At 52.3% G+C, this 24,371-nt stretch overlaps 1 protein-coding gene across 2 annotated transcripts; it reads right to left on the bottom strand.

Moving 5' to 3' along the window:
• Positions 1-1,819: 1,819 nt before the first annotated feature.
• LAIR1 (leukocyte associated immunoglobulin like receptor 1) lies at positions 1,820-12,354 on the bottom strand. 2 transcript variants are annotated; one of them, XM_059665751.1, is made up of 9 exons: positions 12,057-12,354; positions 11,743-11,893; positions 11,302-11,334; positions 9,137-9,454; positions 5,636-5,746; positions 5,498-5,540; positions 5,362-5,399; positions 4,796-4,848; positions 1,820-3,628 (listed from the first exon to the last, which is right to left on the bottom strand). In XM_059665751.1, the coding sequence occupies exons 2-9, from the start codon at positions 11,774-11,776 to the stop codon at positions 3,482-3,484; spliced, it is 777 nt and encodes a 258-aa protein (XP_059521734.1). In that variant the 5' UTR covers positions 11,777-11,893; positions 12,057-12,354; the 3' UTR covers positions 1,820-3,481. The 2 variants fall into 2 exon arrangements, with proteins under 2 accessions (XP_059521734.1, XP_059521733.1); XM_059665750.1 differs by lacking the exons at positions 9,137-9,454; positions 11,302-11,334; positions 11,743-11,893; positions 12,057-12,354 and having other exon boundaries at positions 5,636-6,677.
• Between the last annotated feature and the right edge of the window lie 12,017 nt (positions 12,355-24,371).

The following is a 24,371-nucleotide window of genomic DNA, read 5'->3' as shown; positions in this document are numbered from 1 at the left end:
CCCTGGGTGGAGGGGATGGTGTGAGCTGCCTGGCCCCTGGTCCGGGGGTGATAATAGGGCAGGGGGGTCAGGGCCCAGAGTGTGAAAGCCCCACAAAAGGGGTGGCGGGGTGTGGGCTCAGGATGGCTGGTTTTATCTGAAGGGTGGCCCCAGCAAGAGGATTCCTATATATATTTTTAATCCTCACCCGAGGATATTTTCCCATTGATTTTTAGAGAGAGTGAGAGAGAGAAAGAAAGATAGAAACATCGATGTGGGAGAAACACATTGATTGGTTGCCTCCCGCTAGAGCCCCGACCAGGGCCCAGGCCGGGGAGGAGCCTGCAACCGAGGTACCTGCCCTTGACCTCACTCGAAACCGGGACCCTTTGGTTTGCAGGCTGATGCTCTATCCATTGAGCCACACCGACTAGGGCAGGAAGAGGACTCTTGCTCAGGGCTTGGGGCAGCCGTGAGGGGGGCAGGAGGCCAATGCCAGGGGGCTCAGGCATCTACAGGGTCGTTGAGGACAAGCTGTGCCCGACGGACTCCTGTGGGACGGATGTGAAAGCGTCAGGTTTACAGACCCTGACACCTGGCCAATACAAGGAGGCACAGCAGGCTCTGCTCCGTGCAGTCAGGCTGGGAGCCAGGGCCACCTTCAGGGTGTGGCGTCCAAGGTCATCCAGGACGTCAGTATCCAGCAGCGAAGGGGAGAGCCCACCAGGGGCCCAGAGAAAGCCCACGGACAGAACGGTGCTGAGGACAGAATAAGAGCCCCCAGCGATGCCCACGTCCTATTCCCTGGAACTATCTGGTATCTGGGGATCGGAAGATGATCCAGGGGTCCAGGTGGACCCATGTCATCCCAAGGGCCCTGCTCAGAGGGAGGCAGGAGGGTCAGAGACTGAGGGAAGGAGACGTCCCCGGTCAGAGAGCGGGATTTGAAGAAGCTGCCGCGCTCCCTGACGATGGAGGAAGGGGCCGCAAGCCAAGGAGGGCAGGCGACCCCTCGACGACGCTGCCCAAGGTAATGAGATGGATTCTCCTTTACTGCCCTCCCCCCACCCCCACCCCCCTGAGGGAGGGCAGCCCTGCCAGCGCCTTGATCTTAGCCAATGAAACAGACTTCAGGCTTCTGGCGTCCTGACCTGTAAGATAATACACTGTCTTGTTTGAAGCCAGGAAGTGTGTGGTGATTGGTTACAGCAGCAACAGGAAGCTAATACTCTCACTTTAGGGGAGGAGTCCATGCAAACGTACTGGGAAAAACAGCACCCACTCCCAGTCTTGAGGGCATGAGCTAGGGGAGGGTAGGAAGGTCGGACCAAGGACACAGCTGGAGAGCTGGGTAGGTCCAATTCGTTTGGAGAATGCATGGTGTCCAGTGGGGATGAGCCTGGGGTGGGCATGGGAAGTGGGAACGCGCCATGTCCCTCAGAGGGGACTAACAGCCCTAGGGACTCTCCCGTGCCACCACGGCCTCGCCAAACCTGTGCCCAGTCCACACGTGTGTCCACGATGTGGGCGTAGGCATGTATATGCGTCTGTACCAATGTGTGCATGAGTGTGTACGTGTGCATTTGTGCCTTCACGAGCATGTGTGTGCATGTGGTGTGGGTGTGGGTGTGGGTGAGGGTGTACGCTCTGCACCCTCACGCAGCCAAGCGGCCCCTAGATGTCTGCTCACTCATGACTAAGAACCTCACTCAGATCAGAAATCATCAATGCCCCTTTTTTTCCCTGTCTTTTCCCCTTACTAAGTATTGAGCATCTGTGGAGGCAGAGACTGGGGACCAGGTACCTCTGTACCCCAGCTCCTCATGCAGGGCTGCTGTAGTTGGTTGTGTGAAAACATTTATTGATGTACAAGGTGAAGCAGGATTCAGAGACAATGAGGCATCAGAGATTCGCTGCATAAATATGGCCCAAGTTCCAGGTCAATATGTGGAAAGTCTTTAGAGTCGGCTAAGAAGATGGTTCCAACAGTCTCTGGGGGGAAGGTGGGGATTCACAGGACATGCCTGGAATGAGCTGGGTGACTGTAGGACTGTAGCTGGGTCTCCAGAAACAGCCCACCAACTGTAGCTGGGTCTCTGGAAACTGCTGGACAACTGTAGCTGAGTTGTTAGATACTGCTGGGCAGTTGTAGCTGGGTCTCTGAAAACTGCTGGGCAACCATGGTTGGGTCTCTGGAAACTGCTGGACAACTGTAGCTGAGTTGTTAGAAACTGCTGGGCAGTTGTAGCTGGGTGTCTGAAAACTGCTGGACAACTGTGGCTGGGTCTCTGGAAATTGTTGGACAACTGTAGCTGGGTTGTTAGAAACTGCTGGACAACTGTAGCTGGGTGTCTGAAAACTGCTGGACAACTGTGGCTGGGTCTCTGGAAATTGTTGGACAACTGTAGCTGGGTTGTTAGAAACTGCTGGACAACTGTGGCTGGGTCTCTGGAAATTGTTGGACAACTGTAGCTGGGTTGTTAGAAACTGCTGGACAACTGTGGCTGGGTCTCTGGAAATTGTTGGACAACTGTAGCTGGGTTGTTAGAAACTGCTGGACAACTGTGGCTGGGTCTCTGGAAACTGCTGGACAACTGTAGCTGGGTTGTTAGAAACTGCTGGACAACTGTGGCTGGGTCTCTGGAAATTGTTGGACAACTGTAGCTGGGTTGTTAGAAACTGCTGGACAACTGTGGCTGGGTCTCTGGAAATTGTTGGACAACTGTAGCTGGGTTGTTAGAAACTGCTGGACAACTGTGGCTGGGTCTCTGGAAATTGTTGGACAACTGTAGCTGGGTTGTTAGAAACTGCTGGACAACTGTGGCTGGGTCTCTGGAAATTGTTGGACAACTGTAGCTGGGTTGTTAGAAACTGCTGGACAACTGTGGCTGGGTCTCTGGAAACTGCTGGACAACTGTAGCTGGGTTGTTAGAAACTGCTGGACAACTGTGGCTGGGTCTCTGGAAATTGTTGGACAACTGTAGCTGGGTTGTTAGAAACTGCTGGACAACTGTGGCTGGGTCTCTGGAAATTGTTGGACAACTGTAGCTGGGTTGTTAGAAACTGCTGGACAACTGTGGCTGGGTCTCTGGAAATTGTTGGACAACTGTAGCTGGGTTGTTAGATACTGCTGGGCAGTTGTAGCTGGGTCTCTGGAAACAAGTGTTACATGGGTGCTCCAAGCAGCTGGTGGATTGTAGGGGGCGGCCCTGGTGAATGAACCTCCTAGGTGTTGAGTAGGGGCCCCCCGACTCCAGCTCTCGCCTCCAGGAGAATGAATAGATGGCTGTGAAGAATGGGGTGATTGCACAGGGAAGTCCTCTTCATGGTGCTTCAGGCCTTTGCAAGAGTGACTTGTGTTGTGGGTGGTGGCGACCAGGAAGAGGTCAACGGGGGAGGGAAAAAGAGACTTATGTAATACTTTAAACAATAAAGAATTTAAATTAAAAAAAAAAAGAAAGGTGACTTGTGTCTGTGGGTGCAGAGGCCAGGGGGTGCCGAGTCAGCGTCTGGGGAGCTCTGCGTATGTGCTGCTGTCAGCGGTGGGCTCCGTGGGCTGTGGGGACACAGCTTGCGCTGCCCTGAGGGTGAGGGCCCGCGGGTCCAGCTGGGCGTATGTCACCTCCTGGGCGTCTCCCGCATCAGGGCTCTGAGGGAGAGAGCCAGGGCTGGTTAGTGTGGCCGGGGCAGAGGAGAGGGGGCTGTGGGAAGGACAGACTAGGGCGGCCGGCTTCCACATGGCCCCTGTGATCCCACCTCCCGAATCCCCATTGTGGAGTTCCCGTCCCCATAGCATCAGGGTTGGTCTGTGCAACAGGTAAAGGGTGTCCCAAAATTCACGCAAGATTTGAATTTTGTGTGAGCATTAACAACAACAACAATAAAAATAAAAGCCTAATTTTACTTGGTTTATTGAATCAGATTCTAATATCTGTTGCCCTTTGATTTCAATCCCTTCAATTTGATAAGCATTACCAAGTACCAATGATGGCCCAGGAGCAGGGACAATGAAGACCAATGAAGACCACAGCTTTGTGTAATGTGCCAGCAAAGCCGTGGAGGCCATTTACCCGATGGGCTATTCCATACATAACCCTATACTATATACTTTATGAATCAATAAAACATTTACAATTTTTATTTATAAACCTGTGTTTTCTATCTAAATTACTTCTTGTGTGAATTTTGGGACACCCTTTAGACTATGACAGAAGGGAGGGCATGCCACCTCCATGGAGAGGCCTCAAGACACATTGGGCTCCTGCCTTCCGTCCCTGGGGCCCCGCCCTCTGGGGGAGGCGGCTGCCACGGAGAAGCCCGAGTGTGGAGGAACTGAGGCCTCCCGCCCTCCGCCTAGGAGAGTGCCATCTTGCACATGGAACTGCAGCCCCAGTCAAGCCTTCGGATGAATGCAGCCCATCATCATGACAGCAGCCTGGTGAGAGTGCTCGAGCCAGAACCACCCAGCAGATTCAATCTGCTTCCAAATTCCGACCCAAGACACTGAGATACTTGTGTGACACTGTTAAAGCGGGGGCAGTTTGGCCCCGGCTGGTGTCTCTCAGTGGTTAGAGCATTGGCTGCAGACCGAAGGGTCACAGGTTCAATCCCGGCCCTGGTTGAGGCACGTGTGGGAGATAACCAGTCGATGTGTCTCTGTCACATCGATGTTTCTCTCTCTCTCTTTCTCCCCCTCCCTCTTTCCCCTCCCCTCTCTCTGAAAAATCAATGAAAGGAATATCCCCAGGTGAGGATTAAAAAAACGAAGTTGGTATACGTGGCTACACAGAAATAGGTGACTAATCCAAGGACTTACTGGGCTCTGCGTCTCCCTGTTTTTCTCAGGAGGTTCACAGACTGCGGCCTCGTCTGGGGGTGGGGGGAGAACAGTGGTCAGTTCTTTAAGGTGAACCTTTGCAGCAAATTTGCCTGAAACCTCACGGGTTTCGGTTTCAACCTCCAGCTAGAACAGCGGTTCTCAACCTGTGGGTCGTGACCCCTTTGGGGGTCAAACGACCCTTTCACAGGGGTCGCCTAAGACCATCGGAAAACACACATATAATCACATATTGTTTTTGTGGTTCATCACTACGCTTTCATTATGTTTACTTTGTAATAATGAAAAAACATCCTGCATGTCAGATATTTACATTATGACTCATAACAATAGCAAAATTACAGTGATGAAGTAGCAACAAAAATAATTTTATGGTTGGGGGTCCCCACAACATGGGGAACTGTATTAAAGGGTCACGGCATGAGGAAGGTTGAGAACCACTGGGCTAGAACATCGAACACTATTGCCCCCTCCCCATTACATCCTCAATGGCACTCAATGCCCGGTTCCCTTTCCCCAAGGGGTTCCCTCTCCTTGTCCCTTACCTGGGGTGCCCTCTGTGATGTCAGCTGCTGGGTTGAGCCTGAGGAGAAAGAACAAGTGAGCATGGGGCAGAGGGGAGGGAGGGCCTGGAGGCAGAGAACTGGCAGGGGGACTGTGGGTCATTCTGGGGGTCCTCACCTCTCCTGGGGCCTCTGCTCCTCGCCTTTGCTGTGAAGGGACTCTGAGGACAATCGGGGTATGGATTAGGAGGGAGGCCATCTCCCCAGCACCCCAAACAGCCTTCCCAGGTCGCCCCACCCTGGCTCTGAGACTTACTGTGTTTTCTCTGACGCTGGCGACGGACTAAGAGGAGGACCAGCAGGAGGAGGCAGAGGAGAAAGGCCACGGAGGTCCCAACAAGGATATAAACGTATTTGCTCGACAGGCCTGGGAGAGCAGGGAAGGTGGAACCAAAGTGTGCGCAGGATGCACGTTTGAGCACCAACTGCATACCACGCATAGGCTGGTGCCTGTCGTGTTCACGCTTATGTATCGAATCTCCCACATGCCTAGAAGCCCTGTGGCACGGAACCATCATCCCCATTTCACTAAACCAGGGTCCCGAGCGCGGACGCCCTCTGTCCACAGGACGTTCCCAGAGCTGAGGTGTGAGCAGCGCCCATGCCCATTCTCTTCCCTTCCCCCCGAGGCAGGCTCCGGGCCCAGGTCCTCGGTCCCCATTGCTCACCGCGATTGCTACCATCCTGTGCACGGGCCTGTGTGTCTCCTGGGAGCGAGGAGCCAGGCGGACATGCGTCCAAGGCCCGAGCTGGACAGAGGAGGCTCGGAGTGTCCAGGTGCCCCCAGGGCGGTCTCCCTGCTCGGGGACCCTCACCTGCTCCCCCCAGGACTGCTCTGCCTGCAGGACTTTCTGTGAGGATGGAAATGCCCTACGTCTGTCCTGTCCAAATTGGTAACCACGCGTCACTGTATCCACTGACATTTCATTGAAATAAAAGCCAGATTCTCAGCCCGGCCTGCGTGGCTCAGTGGTTGTCGCCCTATGAACCCGGAGGTCACAGGTTCAAATCCCGATCAGGGCACATGCCTGGGTTGCAGGCTCGGTCCCCAGCAGGGGGCGTGCAGGAGGCCACTGATCAATGATGCTCTCTCATCATGGATGTTTCTCTCTCTCTCCCTCTTTCCTCCTCTCTGAACTCAATAAAAATACATTTTTTAGACCCTCAGCTGCACTAGCCACATTCCCAGGGCTCAGTGGCCACACCTGGCGAACGGTGCGCGCACTGGATGCAGGTACATCAGACCCACTAAGAACAGGAAGTGCCGACCTCCTTCTGGGCCCCACCCCCAGGGTAGGAACCCCCATCCCTGATTCTTCTTGCTTTCTCACTCCAGCCTCTGCTAGGCGTGGAAGGGCGAGGAGGCCGAGCCCCGAGCTCCTCCTGCTGCCTGGAGCCCTGCAGTGCGCGGGCGAGTGGATGGAGCACCAGCCCGGGTCCGGGCTTGGCGCATGCGCTGTGCGTCCATCGCGCCTTTGCCGGTGACCTGCTCTGCGCATGCGCACAGCGCCGCCTATTTCACAGGCGGTCAGACTGAGGTCCAAGGGCTCGTCCACGCACAGGGTGCGAGTCTCCCTGTTTCTTCTTCTGGAACCAGGAGGACATGCCTCCTCATGTCCTCAACTTCCCTTAAGAAAGCAGGAAGCGTCCCCTCCCGGATCCTCCCTCCCCAACACCTGTGACAGCCCAGGACCCAGGCCCCGCCCCCTGTTCTGCACGCGGCTGCCTGTCCTTCCCTTTAAGACATTTAGCACAATTTAAACTTATGTGTGTCATGTGTGTGCTATGTGTAACGTAACCTATTTATATATTTGTAACAAAATTATGTAATTATAACCTAAGTATAGTGGGTGTAAACATATCTTTAAAATTATGTGATTTCACTTATAAATGTACAACTTGAACTACATCAATATTTAAAAATATAAATTTAAAAGAACTTATACTATATAAGGTATATATGAATTATACGGGTTATTATATCACATAGGGTGCGTATTTATGTTCACATTTGCATATACTGATTGTAGTAATACATGGTATAATTGATCATACTGTATTGTGTATTCATTTGTAATGTGCTCATTATATTAATCATATTATTTATATATCTTATATAATAAAAGGGCAATATGCAAATTGACCCTAAGGGCGGAATGACCAGAACGACCGCTTGACCAGTCCCTATGAGGAGCACTGGCCACCTCTCGGTCCCTTTCCAGGCTCTGATCGCCTGATGCCGAATGGGGAACCAGGGGTGGGTGGCGGCGGGGGCAGGGTGGATGCAGGCAGCTGGGGAAGATGGCCCTGATCGCAGGCCAGGCCTGGGGACCATGGCCCCCACACACGAATATCTAATGTATAATCAACTATATACACTAACATAAATTATAGATCTGAAACTTTACCTTGTAAATTATATATTTATATTTGCACATATAGACATACTAGAGGCCCAGTGCATGAAATTTGTGCACTGGGGTGGAGGGTGGTCCCTCAGCCAGGCCTGTGCCCTCTCACAGTCCCAGATCCCTCGGGGGATGTCCAACTGCCACAGAGGCGGGAGAGGGTCCTGCCACCACCATTGTGCTCACCAGCCATGAGCCTGGCTTCATGAGCCTGTGGGAGCGCACTGACCACCAGGGGGCAGCTCCTGTGTTGAGTGTCTGCCCCCTGGTGGTCAGTGTCCATCATAGCGACCAGTTGTTCCACTGTTTGGTTGATTTGCATATTAGCCTTTTATTATATAGGATATGCATTTTTGTTGTTCATTCTAATTAATTCTCCCCATTAGAGTTGGGAGGATGGAGCCTGAGCCCCAGCACAGAGCCCCCCCAAAACCCCTCCAAGCTGAGGTCTCTACTCACCAGCTGAGAGGGGCTTTGTGTCTGTGACGGGGGTGGAGCTGGGGGCGGAGCTGGGAGTGGAGCTGGGAGTGGAACTGGGGGTGGAGCTGAGAACTCGGGGGCCTCCTGTGAACAGGGCAGGGGAAGGGCTGATGCTCTGAGGGGTCTGCCTGGGTTCCTCCCACTTGACATGGCCCCCTTCCACCCTGAGCGTCCACCCACAGGCCACATCTGTCCATCACTCAGTCCCAGACGGCACCCTGAGCTATGGGGGTGGGGGGGACTGGAGAGCCCTGCTCCACTCTGCTGGGGGTTCACTCCTCTCAGCTCCCCATACCAGTGCCTCTTGGCTTCACAGAATCAGCAGGGAGCAGCTCCCCTGAGGCCCCGGGACATGGGGAGGGGGACAATGATGGACTCGGAGTCCAGGAGGTCTCAGGGGCTGACCACACACACGGAAGGACAGCTTCATCCCCCAAACCCCTCTACCACCGTCCCGCCCTGGTCATGCCCTGGCCCCTGCCAGGACTATGCCACTTGTCCATGGAGGATGGACCCCACGGGACACATTGCCTGGGGTCCACTGAACCCAGCCAGGGGAAGGGGCAGGGCACCACCATCCTGAGGGGAAGGACTCAGGCCCTTGAAGGGCTCTGTCCCCACCTGGTGGCTGGAAGCTCAGGCCCCACCCAGCCCAGCAGACAGCTCTGTGTCCCCTATGATGCGGGGCTCAGGGTCCAGGCCACCCTGGTGTCCAGATGGGACCAGAGTCCAGGGCCCTGAGCCAGGGGTGAAAGCCAAGGGTCATGTGTGCAGAGGGAGGGGAGCCCCAGGGTTGGGGGTGAGCAGGAGGGCAGAGAGCCCGAGGACAGAGACGGGGCTGGGACAGGGTGCAGGGCCCTGGGACCCACCTGAGGGCGGAGTGGAGTCCTCCTCTGTCACCTGCAGCTGCAGGGGCTCACTGCGCTCAGACCAGCCAGACTTTTGTTCATAGAGGCAGCGGTAACTCCCTACAGTGTCGTCACTCATCGCGGGGATGTGGAATCTGGCCTCTGTCTCCTGCGAACCATCTTGAGACACACTTTTCTGATCAGGGCGTAATTGTTTTTCACCCTTCTCCAGTCGGAATAGCTCAGCCCCAGCTGGGCCCCGGCACACGAAGGTCACAGGCCGCCCCCGGGGGACCACAGGGCCTGGCTTGGCCCTGAGGGAGGGTTTGGGCAGGAGCCCTGGGAGGAAGCAGAGCAGGATCTCAGGCTCCATCATGAGGAAATCTCCAGCCTCACACCCCCGTGTCTTAAGCCTGCAGCTCAATGGTTCTTAGCAAACTCACAGAGCTGTGCAACCCTCACCACAGCCCAATTCTAGACCATGTGCAGCATCCCTTACCCCAGAGACCACCCATCTGCCCCCTCCAGGAAACTGAATTCTCATCACCCCAGTAACTGCCCCACGTGACACATGGACTTGAGTTGTGGTGACATCCTGGCCTTTTCTCGGGGGACATGGGAGGTGTCGGAGCAGCCTGGGGGCCCGGGCACATCTCCCTCCCATGGCCACTCTGCAGGGGGGCAGACAAGGCTGGGAGGGAGGCAGAGGGTGAGGATGAGCAGGTCACTCTGGTGAGAGGGGGCAGGAGTCTGAGAGGGTGTTTCTGAGTGTCCCCAGCTTGGCTCAGCCAAACGGGAGCGTCTGCAATGGGCTCTAAGGGACAGAGCCTGATCCCACAATGCCCCGGGGTCTGTTTCTTGGTGATTCCAGGAGACTCAAATTCAAAGCCCTCCCCCCAAGTCACTGCACTTAGCCCACTGCACTCCTCTTTCTGGGCCGGGTGTGCAGGCAGCTGGGGGAGAATGTGGGGACCAATGGGGGCTGCAGGGCCCCATGGGAAGTCTAGTGGCGGTGGGAGTGGACACCAGCCAGACCTGCTCATAGGACCCCAGTGGTGAGGACCCCAGACTCCAGGGCACGTACTCTGAGCAGCACTCACTCAGGTTCCCTCTGCATTTCCTGCCTTCCTCTCAGCCCATTTCCATTTCCTTGTGACTGAGGCTCCTGACACCCCCAGTGTCTAAACTGGGCTGGGCAGGGGGAGAGAGGGCTCTAGCCCTGAAACAGGAAGAAGGCATCCCAGTTACTCAATCCCTGATGGAGGCAGAGCTGGCCGAGCCCCAGCACTCATTCCCTCCTTCCTTCAGCCACAGCTCAGCTCCCATCTCTCCCTTTACAGACGCCTCCTTGTACCACTGGCTCCACAAATAGGAGAAACACACGAATATCCTTGCCTTCTTGGGGGAAGGGAAGAGGGAGCACAGGGGGAGGGGGGAGGGGGGCGGTAAACCCAGAGCCATGCCCTGTGATACTCGCCCAGGGCTGAGTGTGGGAGGCTCAGGGGTGAGTGTGGGAGGCTCAGGGTGAGTGTGGGAGGCTCAGGGTGAGTGTGGGTGGCTCAGGGCCGAGTGTGGGAGGCTCAGGGTGAGTGTGGGAGGCTCAGGGTGAGTGTGGGAGGCTCAGGGTGAGTGTGGGTGGCTCAGGGCCGAGTGTGGGAGGCTCAGGGTGAGTGTGGGAGGCTCAGGGTGAGTGTGGGAGACTCAGGGTGAGTGTGGGTGGCTCAGGGCCGAGTGTGGGAGGCTCAGGGTGAGTGTGGGAGGCTCAGGGTGAGTGTGGGAGACTCAGGGTGAGTGTGGGAGGCTCAAGGTGAGTGTAGGAGGCTCAGGGTGAGTGTGGGAGGCTCGGGGTGAAGGGGGCAGAGCTCACCTTTCATCAGAGGCAGAGGGGGGAGGCCCTGAGCTGGGACCAGAGGGTCAGGTGGGAATGAGCCAAGCCCAGCACAGGAGCCTCAGCCTGGGAGGAGGCCGAGGTCCAGCAGGAAGAAGGTGTTTGTGAAAGTGAAAGGAAGGCTGGTTTCTGAAGGTAACTTAGCCAGAGGGCGTGAGAACAGACAGATCCAGACAAAGAGAGAGGCTGGGGGCTCTTTCCAGCTGAAGATACACCTGGAGAGGACTCTAAGGGAAATCAGTATTTTGCCAGAACATGAACCTTGTATGAAAAACTCCATAGAAAAAGGCAGACTCACCCTGCATGTGGATCGTCTGGCCCAGGCAGAGCACTGCAAGGGAAGGTCTGGTGAGAACATCGCCCAGCACCCGGTCCTCCTTGGGCTGCAATCAGGGGGCCTTCCTGGAGGCAGCGGGCTGGGCACTGAGAATATCCGAGGCTCCCTCCTCGGCATTCCCTCTGAGCACAATCCTGCTTCCTGCTCTGAGTTTCCAGACACACCCCCACCCCCTCTTCCAATCAGGTCCTCAGTCAGAACCTGTCCCCACGCCCAGGCACCTGCTTCTAGGACTGACCCTCCCATGGTCACACTTAGGTCAGGGCCAGCGCTGAGGGGCCAGGCCCCCAGGAGGGACCAGGAGTCTCCTGGGCTGGAGTCAGGCTGAGCAGAGATGTAGATGCCTCCCCCAGCTCCCACCCCCTCGGTCCCTGGGTTGGGGTCCCTCCATCCAGGACTCACCGAGGCCCAGGAGGGTGGAGGGCCGGGGGCTCATGGCCAGCCCGCAGCCTGCGCAGCCCCGGAGTCAGGAGGTGGGAGGGTGGAGCCTGCAGCTGGCACCGGGCACAGGATGTGTGGGTCAGGCGGTCCTGTCGTTGCTACATCAACGTCCCTGCCCAAAGGGGAAGAGCTTTCTCCAGGCCTTTCCACTGCTCCCCGCTTGAGAGAGGGGAGGGCCGTGGCTTCCCCAAGTATTTCTCCCCACACCTCATCCCTTCCCCACTGCCCCGCCCCATCCCCGGCTACCCAGCCGCGATGGATGGGGCTGAGCTGACCTGCAGATGAACCCCTGAGCGCTGACCACACTCTGATCTGCAGGACGAGGCCGAGCTGGGTTTGTGCAGCTACCTGACTTCAGCGTGGGTTCCAGCGCCGCTAACGGACTCTGTGCTTGTGCAAGGCCTTACTCCACTTCACGCGGCCATGTCCTCATGTCGAAAATGGGAAGCCGACACTCTCCCTCCAAGTATGTGAAGATATGTTTACCTTCCCAGCCCGGCCGGCGTGGCTCAGTGGTTGAGCATCAGCCTGTGAACCAGGAGGTATCGGTTCGATTCCCAGTCAAGGGCACAGGCCCAGGTTGTGGGCTCGATCCCCAGTGGGGGGCGTGCAGGAGGCAGCCGACCCATGATTCTCTCTATCATGGATGTTCCTCTTTCCCTCCCTCTTCTTTCCTCTCTGAAATCAATAAAAATACATTTTGAAAAGAAACAAAGAGAGAAACCAAGAGGGCGGCATAGGTAAACACTGGAAATTGCTGCCTCCCACAACAACTTCAAAAATACAACGAAAAGACAAAAGGGACATCATCCAGAACTACAGGAAGGCTGGCTGAGTGGAAATTCTACAACTAGAAGGAAAGAGAAAAGCACACTGAGACCCAGAGGAGCTGCAGAAGTAAAGTGCAGAGGTACGGAGGCTCGGGTGGGCGCGTGGAAAGGGGCTGGCATCTGAGGACTCGGCTGTCTTTTTGAATCAGGAGGGAGTCACAAGCCCCCAACTGCTCTGAACTCTGGTTCCGGGAAGTCTCTGGGGACCCAGACTCATACAGGGAGAAACTGGACTGTCTGGCAGCAGGCAGAACTCGGAACTTGAGGGCGGCTTTCCCTCAGAGGTGCTTGCAGCGATTACCAGGACACTGAGACTCGGACCCCTTAGGGCAGGGCTGAGGATCAGCCATAGCTGCTTGCTCCACCCTGTTGATTCCGAGACCCTGCCCCACCCAGGCTGGGGCAGAGGCTTTTGCATATGAATGCCCTGGCCCTTTGCAATCTGAAAATTACCTAACAAACTGCAGCCGGGCCAGACAGACCCAGAACTTCCAAGAGAAGGCCCAAGGTCCCACAGCAGCTTGCATTGCTTCACAGCTGGGCCTCATATGGGCACCTCCAAACCCCAAAAAAGAAAGGGGAATCTGCAGATCTCTTCATAGCTCCAGCTGGGCAGTCTCAGGCAGAGGCTATATTAGCACCTCCTTAGATCCAAGAGCCAGTGTACCCAGTGGTCAGAGTGGGACCATCCATATTACAACTCCTCAGATCCATAAGGGACACACTCAGGGGGCAGAATCAGTGAGCACCAAAGCCCCACTGAAGCAAGCCTTGCCCCATAAGGGTGTCTCCAGCACAGAAGTTCTCCCACCATAGATAGAGCTGATTCTCACAGCCAATTGGCCTGGAGGTCAATTCCTCCCAGTGATACCTACAACAATCAAGGCTTAACTACAACAAGACTGTGCACAAAGCCCACAAAGGGGTGCACCAAGAGTGTCCACCTCAGGTAATTGGGGAGGCTGAGCCACTGGGCCCTATAGGACACCTAGCACACAAAGCCACTCTACCAACACATGGAAGCATAAAAAATGTGGAGACAAAGAAACAGGTCACAAATGACAGAAATGGAGGAAAGCAAACTACTGGATATAGAGTTCAAAACCACACTTATAAGGTTTTTCAAGAATTTTATGGAAACCGCCGATAAATTTAGTGAGACCCTGGAGGATATGAAAAAAGACCAACTAGAAATTAAGCATACACTGACTGAAATAAAGAATAATATACAGAGATCCAACAGCAGACAAGAGGATCCCAAGAATCAAGTCAAAGATTTGAAATACGAAGAAACAAAAAAATACCCAACCGGGAGAGCAAAAAGAAAAAAGAATCCCAAAATATGAAGATAGTGTAAGGAGCCTCTGGGACAACTTCAAGCGTACCAACATCCGAATTATAGGGGTGCCAGAAGAAGAGAGAGGGAAAGATATTGAAAACATATTTGAAGAAATAATGACAGAAAACTTCCCCTACCTGGTGAAAGAAATAGACTTACAAGTCCAGGAAGCCAGAGAACCCCAAACAAAAGGAATCCAAAGAGGACCACACCAAGACACATCATCATTAAAATGCCAAGAGCAAAAGACAAAGAGAGAATCTTAAAAGCAGCAAGAGAAAGAAACTCAGTTACCTACAAGGGAGTACCCATACGACTGTCAGCTGATTTCTCAACAGAAACTATGCAGGCCAGAAGGGAGTGGCAAGAAATATTCAAAGTGATGAATGCCAAGAACCTACAACCAAGATTACTTTATCCAGCAAAGCTATCATTCAGAAATGAAGGTCAGATAAAGAGCTTCACAGATAAGGAAAAGCTAAAGGAGTTCATCACCACCAAACCAGTATTATATGAAATGCTGAAAGGTGTCCCTTAAGAAGAGGAAGAAAAAAAAAGGTAAAGATACAAATTATGAACAACAAATACGCATCTATCAACAAGTGAATCTAAAAACCAAGTGAATAAAAAATCTGTTGAACAGAGTAAACTGGTGATTATAATAGAATCAGGGGCATAGAAAGGGAGTGGACTGACAATTCTTGGGGGGAAAGGGGTGTGGGGGTGCAGGAAGAGACTGGAAAAAATCGTACACCTATGGATGAGGACAGTGGGAGGGGTTAAGGGCAGAGGGTGGGGTGGGAACTGGGTGGAGGAGAGTTATGGGGGGAAAAAAAAGAGGAACAACTGTAATAATCTGAACAATAAAGATTTAATTTAAAAAAAAAAAACACAAAACAAAAACAAAGATATGTTAAATTCCCAGTAAGGTACTGAGCGCATCCAAAATATACTGCACCCTGGCCCCTGCGGATCAATGGTTAGAGCAGCTGCCCAGGAACCGAAGTTGGATTCCCCATCAAGGGCGGGCACCTGGGTAAGTGGTTCCATCCCCAGTCCGGGTCCGGGGGGCATGTGGGAGGCAACCAATGCATGTTTCCCCTTCACATCGATGTCTCCCTCTCTCTCTCCCCTCCCCCACTTTCACTCTCTCTAACAAAATCATGGAAACAACTATCCTCGGGTGAGGATTAACAACAACAAAAAATTTAAAAAAAAACACACAAAACATATCCTGCTAACAAGAGTTCTCTTCCCATCTCCCCACCACCCCCAGGGACCCATGGGCAAATGTAAAATCCTAAAGCAGCGGTTCTCAGCCTTCTGGCCCTTTAAATACAGCTCCTCATGCGGTGACCCAGCCATGAAACTATTTTCGTGGCTACTTCATCACGGTCATGCTGCTACTGTGACGAACCGTCATGCAAATATCTGAGATGCAGGAGGGTCTTAGGCGGCCCCTGTGAAAGGGTCGTTCGACCGCCAGAGGGGTCGCGACCCACAGGTTGAGAACCGCTGTAGGGATGGGTCAGGAGAGAGACTGAGGGAGCTGGGCCTGAGGGTGGGGCCTCATGGGGGTCCCCCCCCCTCCTCCGCTGGGCGCTGGGAGAAAGGGCGGGGCCGGGGGGGGGAGGGGTTCGTGCCCCTGCAAGGGCAACTCCATTGCCATAGAAGTGCATCAAATTAACACTCGGTGCAATTTAAACTTACACAATGTTCTATGTCGATTGCATCTCAGTTTTAAGAAGAGAGATGTGTTTGCATCAGAATACTTGGCATATTGAAACACCCCAGTGTGGGCCCCGCACTGAGCGGCCCTCCTCGGGGACTGCGATGGGGTCAGGACCCCCATGGAGAGACCGGGGCGCTGCCCATGGACCCGGGCCCATCCGCATGCTGCAGCCCGGGGTCTGGCCCTCACGCACCGAGCAGCCCCCCAGAGCTCAAAGAGTCCTGCTTCCTTTTTGTAAAATGTATTTTTATTGCTTTCAGAGAGGAAGCGAGAGGGGGAGAGAAAGAGAGAGAGAGAGAGAAACATCCAGAATGAGAGAGAACCATGCATCGGCTGCCTCCTGCGCCCCCCCACTGGGGACCGAGCCTGCACCCGGGCCTGTGCCCTGACGGGGAATCGAACCGTGACCTCCCGGTTCGTGGGGTCCACGCTCAACCGCCGAGCAGAGACCCCTGTTTCTGCGCGTCCCCGCGGGGCTCAGCCCAATGGGGGCGTCTGCAGTGGGCAGAGTCCGGCCCCACAAGGCCCAGGGGTCTCTGTGTCTTGGTGATTCCAGGAGACGCACATGCAAAGCGCCCCTGCCCCCCACCCCGCGCCCCAAGTCATCCGTATGAGCCCGCTCCTCCACGTCACCCTCCTCCTGGGAGAACCGGTGCGCCCAGCCTTGAAAGCAACCTCGGGGTGACAGGAGGGTATGAGGGTGTTTTGTAGGGGGGGGGCGTGGATTCACCCACTTGCATCCGAATCCCCCTCACCTACCCGCCCCCACCCCACCCCACCCCACCCACCCCTCACGCCTCGATGGAACCAGGAAGGAAGCCCTCACCACCGCGCACTCACCTTCGTCTGCGGCCCAGGCTCCGGGGGTGGGCAGCCCGGCCCAGCTTCCCACGGGCTCCCACCTGCAGCTCTGGGCGGTGCAAGGCCAGGTGCTCAGGACACGGTTTTCCACCCGACCCCCCTCCTTCCTTCGTCTCCCTGACTCCCGCAGACACGCAGGCCCCGGGTGGGCGGGCCTTGGGGTGCCAAATGCTTCTGCGCAGCGAGCAAGTGGGCAGGATGTGGTGCGCCCTCGGCTTCAGCAGAACTCGCACCCGCAGGGAGCGGCTTCCTCCCCACCTAACAAGAGTTCTCTTCCCACCTTCCCCCACCCGGGCCAGTCCCTGGGCCAGTCCCTGCGCCTCCCCGACAGGCCGAGCAAGGGCCCCGCTTCCTGGACAGTAATCCCTGCTCTTCTAAGGGGGCCTCACAGGGGGCAGCTCTGTCCCAGCCCATCTCCCCATGGGCACGGCGTGGTTTCATCACGCGCTGAACTCATATCAAAACAATTTTAAAATATATATATATATATATATATTTTATTGATTTCAGAGAGGAAGGGAGAGGGAGAGAGAAACATCCATGATGAGAGAGAATCATGGATCGGTTGCCTCCTGCACGCCCCACACTGGGCATGTGCCCAGATTGGGAATCGAACCCGGGACCACTTGGTTCATGGATTGATGCTCAACCACTGAGTCACACTGACCAAGCTGAATACCTTAATACATATTTCTCAATAAGCATATATGTGCATTTCTGCTGGTATGAATCTGGGCGTGTAATTGTTTTTTCTGATGCTGTGCATTTATTCAACTTTTGTGGGTACCGCCAAACGCTTTTCAAAGGGATGGTATCCCCCTGGCTGGCGTGGCTCAGTGGGTTGGGCGTCATCCCGTGCGCCCAACGGTCACCGGTTCAATTCCCGATCAGGGCACAGGCCCGGGTTGCTGGCTGGAATCCGGGTAGGGGGTGTGCAGGAGGCAGCCCATCCATGTTCAGCTCTCACATTGATGCTTCTCTCTCTCTCTCCCCCTCCCTTCCACCCTCTAAAAGTCAATTTTTAAAAAAAATGTATTTTATTGATTTTTTACAGAGAGGAAGGGAGAGGGAGAGGGATAGAGAGTTAGAAACATCGATGAGAGAGAAACATCGATTCAGCTGCCTCCTGCACACCCCCTATTGGGGATGTGCCCGCAACCAAGGTACATGCCCTTGACCAGAATCAAACCCGGGACCCTTCAGTCCCCAGGCTGACGCTCTATCCACTGAGCCACACCGGTTAGGGCTAAAAATCAATTTTTAAAAATCTGAAAACAAGCAAGGGAGGGAAGTGATGGTATCCGTTCACACTCTGTGCCTCTCAGTGTCCTGGTTACATTCCACCAACCTCCTCAGGTCTCCACCCCTTGGTTTTAGCAACAGTGTGTGGGTAGAGGCGTGTGGCGCCTTTAGTTTGCATTTCTCTGATGACTAAGGCTCCTGGGGACATTTTCATGAGGTTTGGGTTAACTGGAGGTCCCTTTTATTTCTGTGAACTGTCTGTTGGGAGCTTGTTCTCACTTCCTCATTCCAATGGGCTAGCGTTTTTTTACATTTAATTTAATTTCTTTTGGTAGAGAGCTTTCTACTTCCCTGCTTTGCATGTGAGTTCTTTTCTCAGAAACATCCTCACTGTCAGTATCTACTCATCTAGCTGAGGTTTCACTGTCTGGCTGGTGTATTTTGAAGAACAGAATGTCGAAATCTCATTATAATCCGGTTGATCTATATTTTTATTTATTTATTTTAGAGAGTGTTAATGTAAAAAAACCATTGAAACCTGTAAAGAATTCTGTGAGTTTATTTGAGCCAAACTGTCGACATAGGCCGGGAAGCAGAACCTCAACGAATTGAGATAGTGCTCCGGAGAATGGCGGGGTTACATCTGTGTTTATACATGAAATTCATTGGTGACAGATTTAAGGAGGTGGGGGGGGGGGAACCTCTGTGATAGGATAAAAAATAAAATGATGGACACACACTTAGGTGGGTGCAGGATCAATTCACATGATAATGAAGGAATTTGTAGTATCTGTCCTGGCGCCCAGAACATTTGGTTGTGCCCCAGGGGCTCCAGAAAAAGGGAAGTTACAAGTCACCCAGACATTTCAAGGGAATGTTATCTTAGAGGCAGAAAGGCAAATGGGCTCAGTCAGGATCAAAGTTGATCTTGTCAGTGAAGATACTGGCCTAGGACATAACTGCCCACCATCACTGCTTTTAGTTAAAGTTTAATTTCAGACCATCCTTTGTGGTTATTTTGGGTCTCTGAGTCTGCTAGGCTGCCACGCAGGCCTTCCCTGAGCTTGTCAGGTCAGCGTGTGGCCCCTTTCGTCCCCAAGAGGGAGGGAGGGGGGGAGAGAGAGAGAGAGAGAGAGAGAGAGAGAGAGAGAGAGAGAGAAAGAGATGAGATACATGAATCGGTTGCCTCCCATACCTGCCCAGACTGGGGGATCAAACCTGAAACCTGGGCCTGTGCCCTGACTGGGGATCGAACCCATGACCTTCCGGAACATGCAACGATGCTCCCACCAACTGAGCCACACTGGCCAGGGCTTTATTTTTTTATTGTGGACACTATTACAGATGTCCCCCATTCCCCGAACCCTTTGCTCCCCTCCACCCAGCCCCTGCCCCACCCCAGGCCTTCCCCACACCATTGCGTGTGTGTCCATGGGCTATGCGTGTACGTATACAAGCTCTTTGGTTAATCTCTTCCCATCCCCCGACCACCTCCCCTCTGAGATCTGTCTGTCTGTCCCATGCATCCATGCCTGGGACCTATTTTGTTCGTCAGTTCATTTTGTCCATAAGATCCCACATATGAGTGAGGTCATGTGACGCTTGTCTTTCTGGCTTGCTTCACCCGGCATCATACTCTCCAGGTCCCTCCATGCTGTCTCGCAGGGTAAGAGATCTTTTTTTTTTTTACAGCTGCATAGTATTCCCTGGTGTAAATGAACCTCGGCTTTTTCATCCACCCATCTGCTGAGGGGCACCTGGGCTGTTTCCAGATCTTAGCCATTGTGAATAATGCTGCTCTGCCTTTTCATTGTTAATATTGATGCTACTATTAGATCTATTATTCAAAGAGAGAGAGAGAGAGAGAGAGAGAGAGAGAGAGAGAGAGAGAGAGAGAAAGCTTCCTTTATGTATTTCTCATTAAATGAAATAAATATAGGGTGTCCCAAAAAATCTATACACACTTTTTGTGTATAATCAGATTTTTGTCTAAAATATACCCGCACGACCACTTCATGGAGAAGAATTGAGGAAGCAATGAAAACCATAGCAAACACGTCATGAGCACTTGCCAGACGCCAGATGCCATCCTGAATCCTCCATGTGGACGGTTTACTTAATTCTCACAAGGATTCTCTGAAGGAGTTTTCTGTATTAGACCCATTTTGCAGATGAGAAGACTGAGGCTCAGAGGGTAAACTCATTGGATTCGTGCTGCAGGTCAAGTAAGGTGTGGAGCTGGATTGCAGCCTGGGTGGACCCCATTTCTCTCCTATAATATATTGTTGCTTTATTATTATATTTAGCAGGAATAGAATAAAATAGCCTGACTGGTGTGGCTCGGTGGTTGAGTGTCAACCTATGATGCAGGAGGTCACGGTTCGATTCCCGGTCAGGGCACATGGCTGGGTTGCAGGCTCCATCCCCAGTGGGGGCCATGCAGGAGGCAGCCAATCAATGATTCTCATCGTTGGTGTTTCTATCTCTCGCTCTCCTTCTCCCTTCCTCTCCGAAATCAATAAAAACGTATTTTTTTAAAAGAATAGAATAAAATACACATATGGCGTGGGTTGGCCAGTTCCGGAGCTCTGCCCTCCAGCTGGGTGATGAGTGGCTGGGACCGAAGAGGCTTAAGTAAATGAACTGGGAAGTGCGCTCAAAAATGCCGGTGAAAGTTGGGTTCCCCCAGTATTATATGAAATGCTGAAAGGTATCCTTTAAGAAGAGGAAGAAGAAGAAAAAGGTGAAGATACAAATTATGAACAACAAATACGCATCTATCAACAAGTGAATCTAAGAATCAAGTGAATAAATAATCTGATGAACAGAACGAACTGGTGATCATAATAGAATCAGGGACATAGAAAGGGAATGGACTGACTATTCTTGCGGGGGAAAGGGGTATGGGAGATGCGGGAAGAGACTGGACAAAACTCGTGCACCTATGGATGAGGACAGTGGGTGGGGAGTGAGGGCGGAGGGTGGGGTGGGAACTGGGAGGAGGGGAGTTATGGGGGGGGTGGAGAGGAACCAATGTAATAATCTGAACAATAAAGATTTAATTTAAAAAAGAAAGAAAGAAAGTTGGATTCCCGTGTCTGACGAGGGGTTTTTAGACTAAACTCCCCACTGAAAAAACAAACAAACAATAAACACCCAAAGTAGAACGTCTGTTTCTAGACCTCGAATGCTCCCAAGGCAGACAGAACTTATGGCTTTGAGGTATAAAAGGGGAAGGAAGCGGAGAAAGAGGAATTTATTGTTTGGGGGTAGTTTTACAGGACGGTTTGCTGATCCGGAAAGTGAACGCAGCAGATGGCAGACCAGAAAACGGAGTGGAACTTGGGGAGGTCCCATTAGCAACAATTTCAAGCATCAGCCAGAAGGGCCCACTGTGCAGGGGGTGCCCCCAGAAACACCCCAGGATTTGAAACACCCCAGAAGGGCTGCCTACAGGAATAGCAGTTACCTGGGCGTTAGCAAGACCTTAGAAAGGCCTAGAGACCTGGTGTTTTGTTCTCATTTTGAATTTTTTTTTTTAATCCTCACCTGAGGATATTTTTCCATTGATTTTTAGGGAGAGTGGAAGAGAGAGGGAAAGACAGAGAGAAACATCGATGGGAGAGAAACACATCGATTGGTTGCCTCCTGCAGGAGCCCTGACCGGGGTCCGGGCTGGAGAGGAGCCTGCAACCGGGGTATGTGCCCTTGACCGGAATCGAACCCAGGACCCTTTGGTCTGCAGGCCGATGGTCAAGGGCACATGCCCGGGTTGCAGGCTCAATCCCCAGTAGGAGGCAGCCGATCAATGGTTCCCTCTCATCATTGATGTTTCTATCTCCCTCTCCCTTCCTCTCTGGAATCAATGAAAATAAATTTTTTAAAAAGAAAGACAGGAAGGAAGAAAGAAAGAATTCAGCAAACTCATAGAAACAGAGAGTAGAACGGTGGTTACCAGGGGCCGGGAGTGAGGGAACGGAGTGGGAGATGTTCTTTTAAGGGTACAAAGTTGCAACTAGTCGCTAAATAAATCCTGGCGATCTGTAGACAGTTATACTGCGTTGTAAGCATTAAACTTGCTAAGAGACTTCATTGTTCCCCCACAAGAAGAAATTGCAATTATGTGACACCACAGAGAGAGACATCGATGTGAGAGGGACCATGGATTGGTTGCCTCCTGCCCACACCCACACACCCTGGCCATGGCCAGGGATCGAACCAGCAACCCAGGTCCATGTCCTTGACCGGGAATCGAACCTGCGACCCTTGGGTGCATGGGCTGACTCTCTAACCACTTAGCAACACTGGCCAGGGCCACCTAGTGCGTTATTATCTATAATAATAAAAGCGTAACACGCTAATTAGACAGGATGGCCGAATGACCTTCCGGACAACCGTCCAGACAAAGTTGGGGCTCTGAGGGCCGAGCCCCTTGCAGAATTTCGTGCATCGAGCCTCTGGTTGTTACATACAATTCTAGAAACCAGACTTCTCTACTTGAATCTTGGCCCTGCCACCCACAAGCTCTGTAACTTTGGGCAGGTTAAGAAACCTCCTGCCCTAACCGGTTTGGCTCAGTGGATAGAGCGTCGGCCTGCGGACTGAAGGGTCCCAGGTTCGATTCCGGTCAAGGGCATGTACCTTGGTTGCGGGCACATCCCCAGTGGGAGGTATGCAGGAGGCAGCTGATGGATGTTTCTAGCTCTCTATCCCTCTCCCTTCCTCTCTGTAAAAAATCAATAAAATATATTTTTAAAAAAAGAAATATCCTTCTGCCGCTGCTTCTTCCTCTATGAAATAATAATAATAATAATAATAATAATAATAATAATAATTAATAACAGTTCTGCCCTAGCCGGTTTGTCTCAGTGGATAGAGCGTCAGCCTGCGGACTAAAGGGTCCCAGGTTCGATTCCGGCCAAGGGCACATGCCCGGGTTGTGGGCTCGATCCCCACTAGGGGCTGTGCAGGAGGTAACCGATCAGTGATTTTCTCTCATCATTGATGTTTCTGTCTCTCTCTCCCTCTCCCTTCCTCTCTTAAAAATCAATAAAGAAATATATATATATATATATATATATATATATATATATTTAAAAATAAATAAATAAATAAATAAATAAATAAATAAATAAATAAATAGCAGTTCCTAGATTAAGGAATGCCTGTGAATACGCAATGAGTCAATATGTTAAAAGCGCTCAGACAAAGCCTGGCGTATAATAAGGGCTCAGACACTGACGGTCAGTGTGATTGTTATCATCACTGTAACTGTTATATTCATATGCACAAAACAGCACTATCAGAGAATCAACATTCTTTCCGGAACAACGTGTTTACAAAAAATCAACCACTGGTTAATCCACCAAGTGGACCCCAAAATAGTCCATAGAATTTTCTCTAATACAAACCCTATCCCCTGACTCCAGAAATGGTATCAGAAAGCAAAAATTAAAAGATGGAAAAACATGCATTTTGATATATTTTTATTGATTTCAGAGAGGAAGGGAGAGGGAGAGAGATAGAAACATCAATGATGAGAGAGAACCACTGATCGGCTGCCTCCTGCACGCCCCACACTGGGGATCGAGGCCACAACCCGGGCATGTGTCCTGACCGGGAATCGAACCGTGACCCCCTGGTTCATAGGTGGATGCTCAACCACTGAACCCCGCCAGCCTGGCGAAAAACATACGTTTTGAAACCCCAAGAATTTCTGTCTAAATTGTGAATGACAGAGTCAAAATAACACACAACACAGATGCTATGAAATATTCACATGTGCACAGAGAGAGTGAATCATATCGAAACTTGTTAGATGCACTACCCGTCATACGGAGAAGGAAATTTTTATGGTCTGTCTTTTTTTAAAAAAAGGAACTATGAAGTTTCGGGAATTACATGCTGAGCACACAACTTTTGGACTAGAAGAGGAAAAAACGAAGTAAGAGAGAGAGAATGTGAGGAGCAAGGCATTCACCAAAGTACATTATTATCATGACAATTTTTCAAAAATGGAGGGGGGAAAAAACCAACAGCTTCTCAGAGAGAAAAACGACAACTATATTTAAGTATCCGATGTCACCATCACATCAGGCCACTTCGGAAGTTGGAAGATAACGGAAAAGTGCATTTTACAATTACCTATGTTGCCCTAGCCGGTTTGGCTGAGGGGATAGAGCATCGGCCTGTGAACTGAAGAGTCCCAGGTTCAATTCCAGTCAAGGGCACATGGCCAGGTTGCTGGCTCGATCCCCAGTGGGGGGCCTGCAGGAGGCAGCCAATCAGTGATTCTCTCTCATCATTGATGTTTCTATTTCCCTCTCCCTTCCTCTCTGAAATCAATAAAAATATATTTAACAAAAACAACAGATGTATATTGTCTCATGGTCCTGGAGGCTGGACGTCTGAGGTCAAGGTTATGGTGGGGCTGGTTCCTCCTGTGGCTTCCCCTTAACTTGCAGACAGCCCTTTAGTCCCTCTGCCCTCACAGGCTGTCCCTCTCTGCCCCTCCCCCACCACACACACACACACACACACACACAGAGGTGATGTCTGTCTCTCCCTCTTCCTGTGAGGACACTAA

Source organism: Myotis daubentonii, chromosome 15 (genome assembly GCF_963259705.1).
Source record: "Myotis daubentonii chromosome 15, mMyoDau2.1, whole genome shotgun sequence".
NCBI classification, from domain to species: Eukaryota; Metazoa; Chordata; class Mammalia; order Chiroptera; family Vespertilionidae; genus Myotis; species Myotis daubentonii.
This window is presented reverse-complemented; position numbering and strand designations above follow the sequence as displayed.

Excerpts from the sequence above, each read along its gene's own strand:
- LAIR1 (XM_059665750.1), bottom strand. The coding sequence starts at position 6,302 with ATGTCAGTGGATACAGTGACGCGTGGTTACCAATTTGGACAGGACAGA. Across the intron at positions 5,541-5,635 it reads CCAGCGTCAGAGAAAACACA|AGTCCCTTCACAGCAAAGGC; the intron begins GTAAGTCTCAGA and ends GATTGTCCTCAG. Across the intron at positions 3,629-4,795 it reads ACAGGGAGACGCAGAGCCCA|AGCCCTGATGCGGGAGACGC; the intron begins GTAAGTCCTTGG and ends TCTCTCCCTCAG.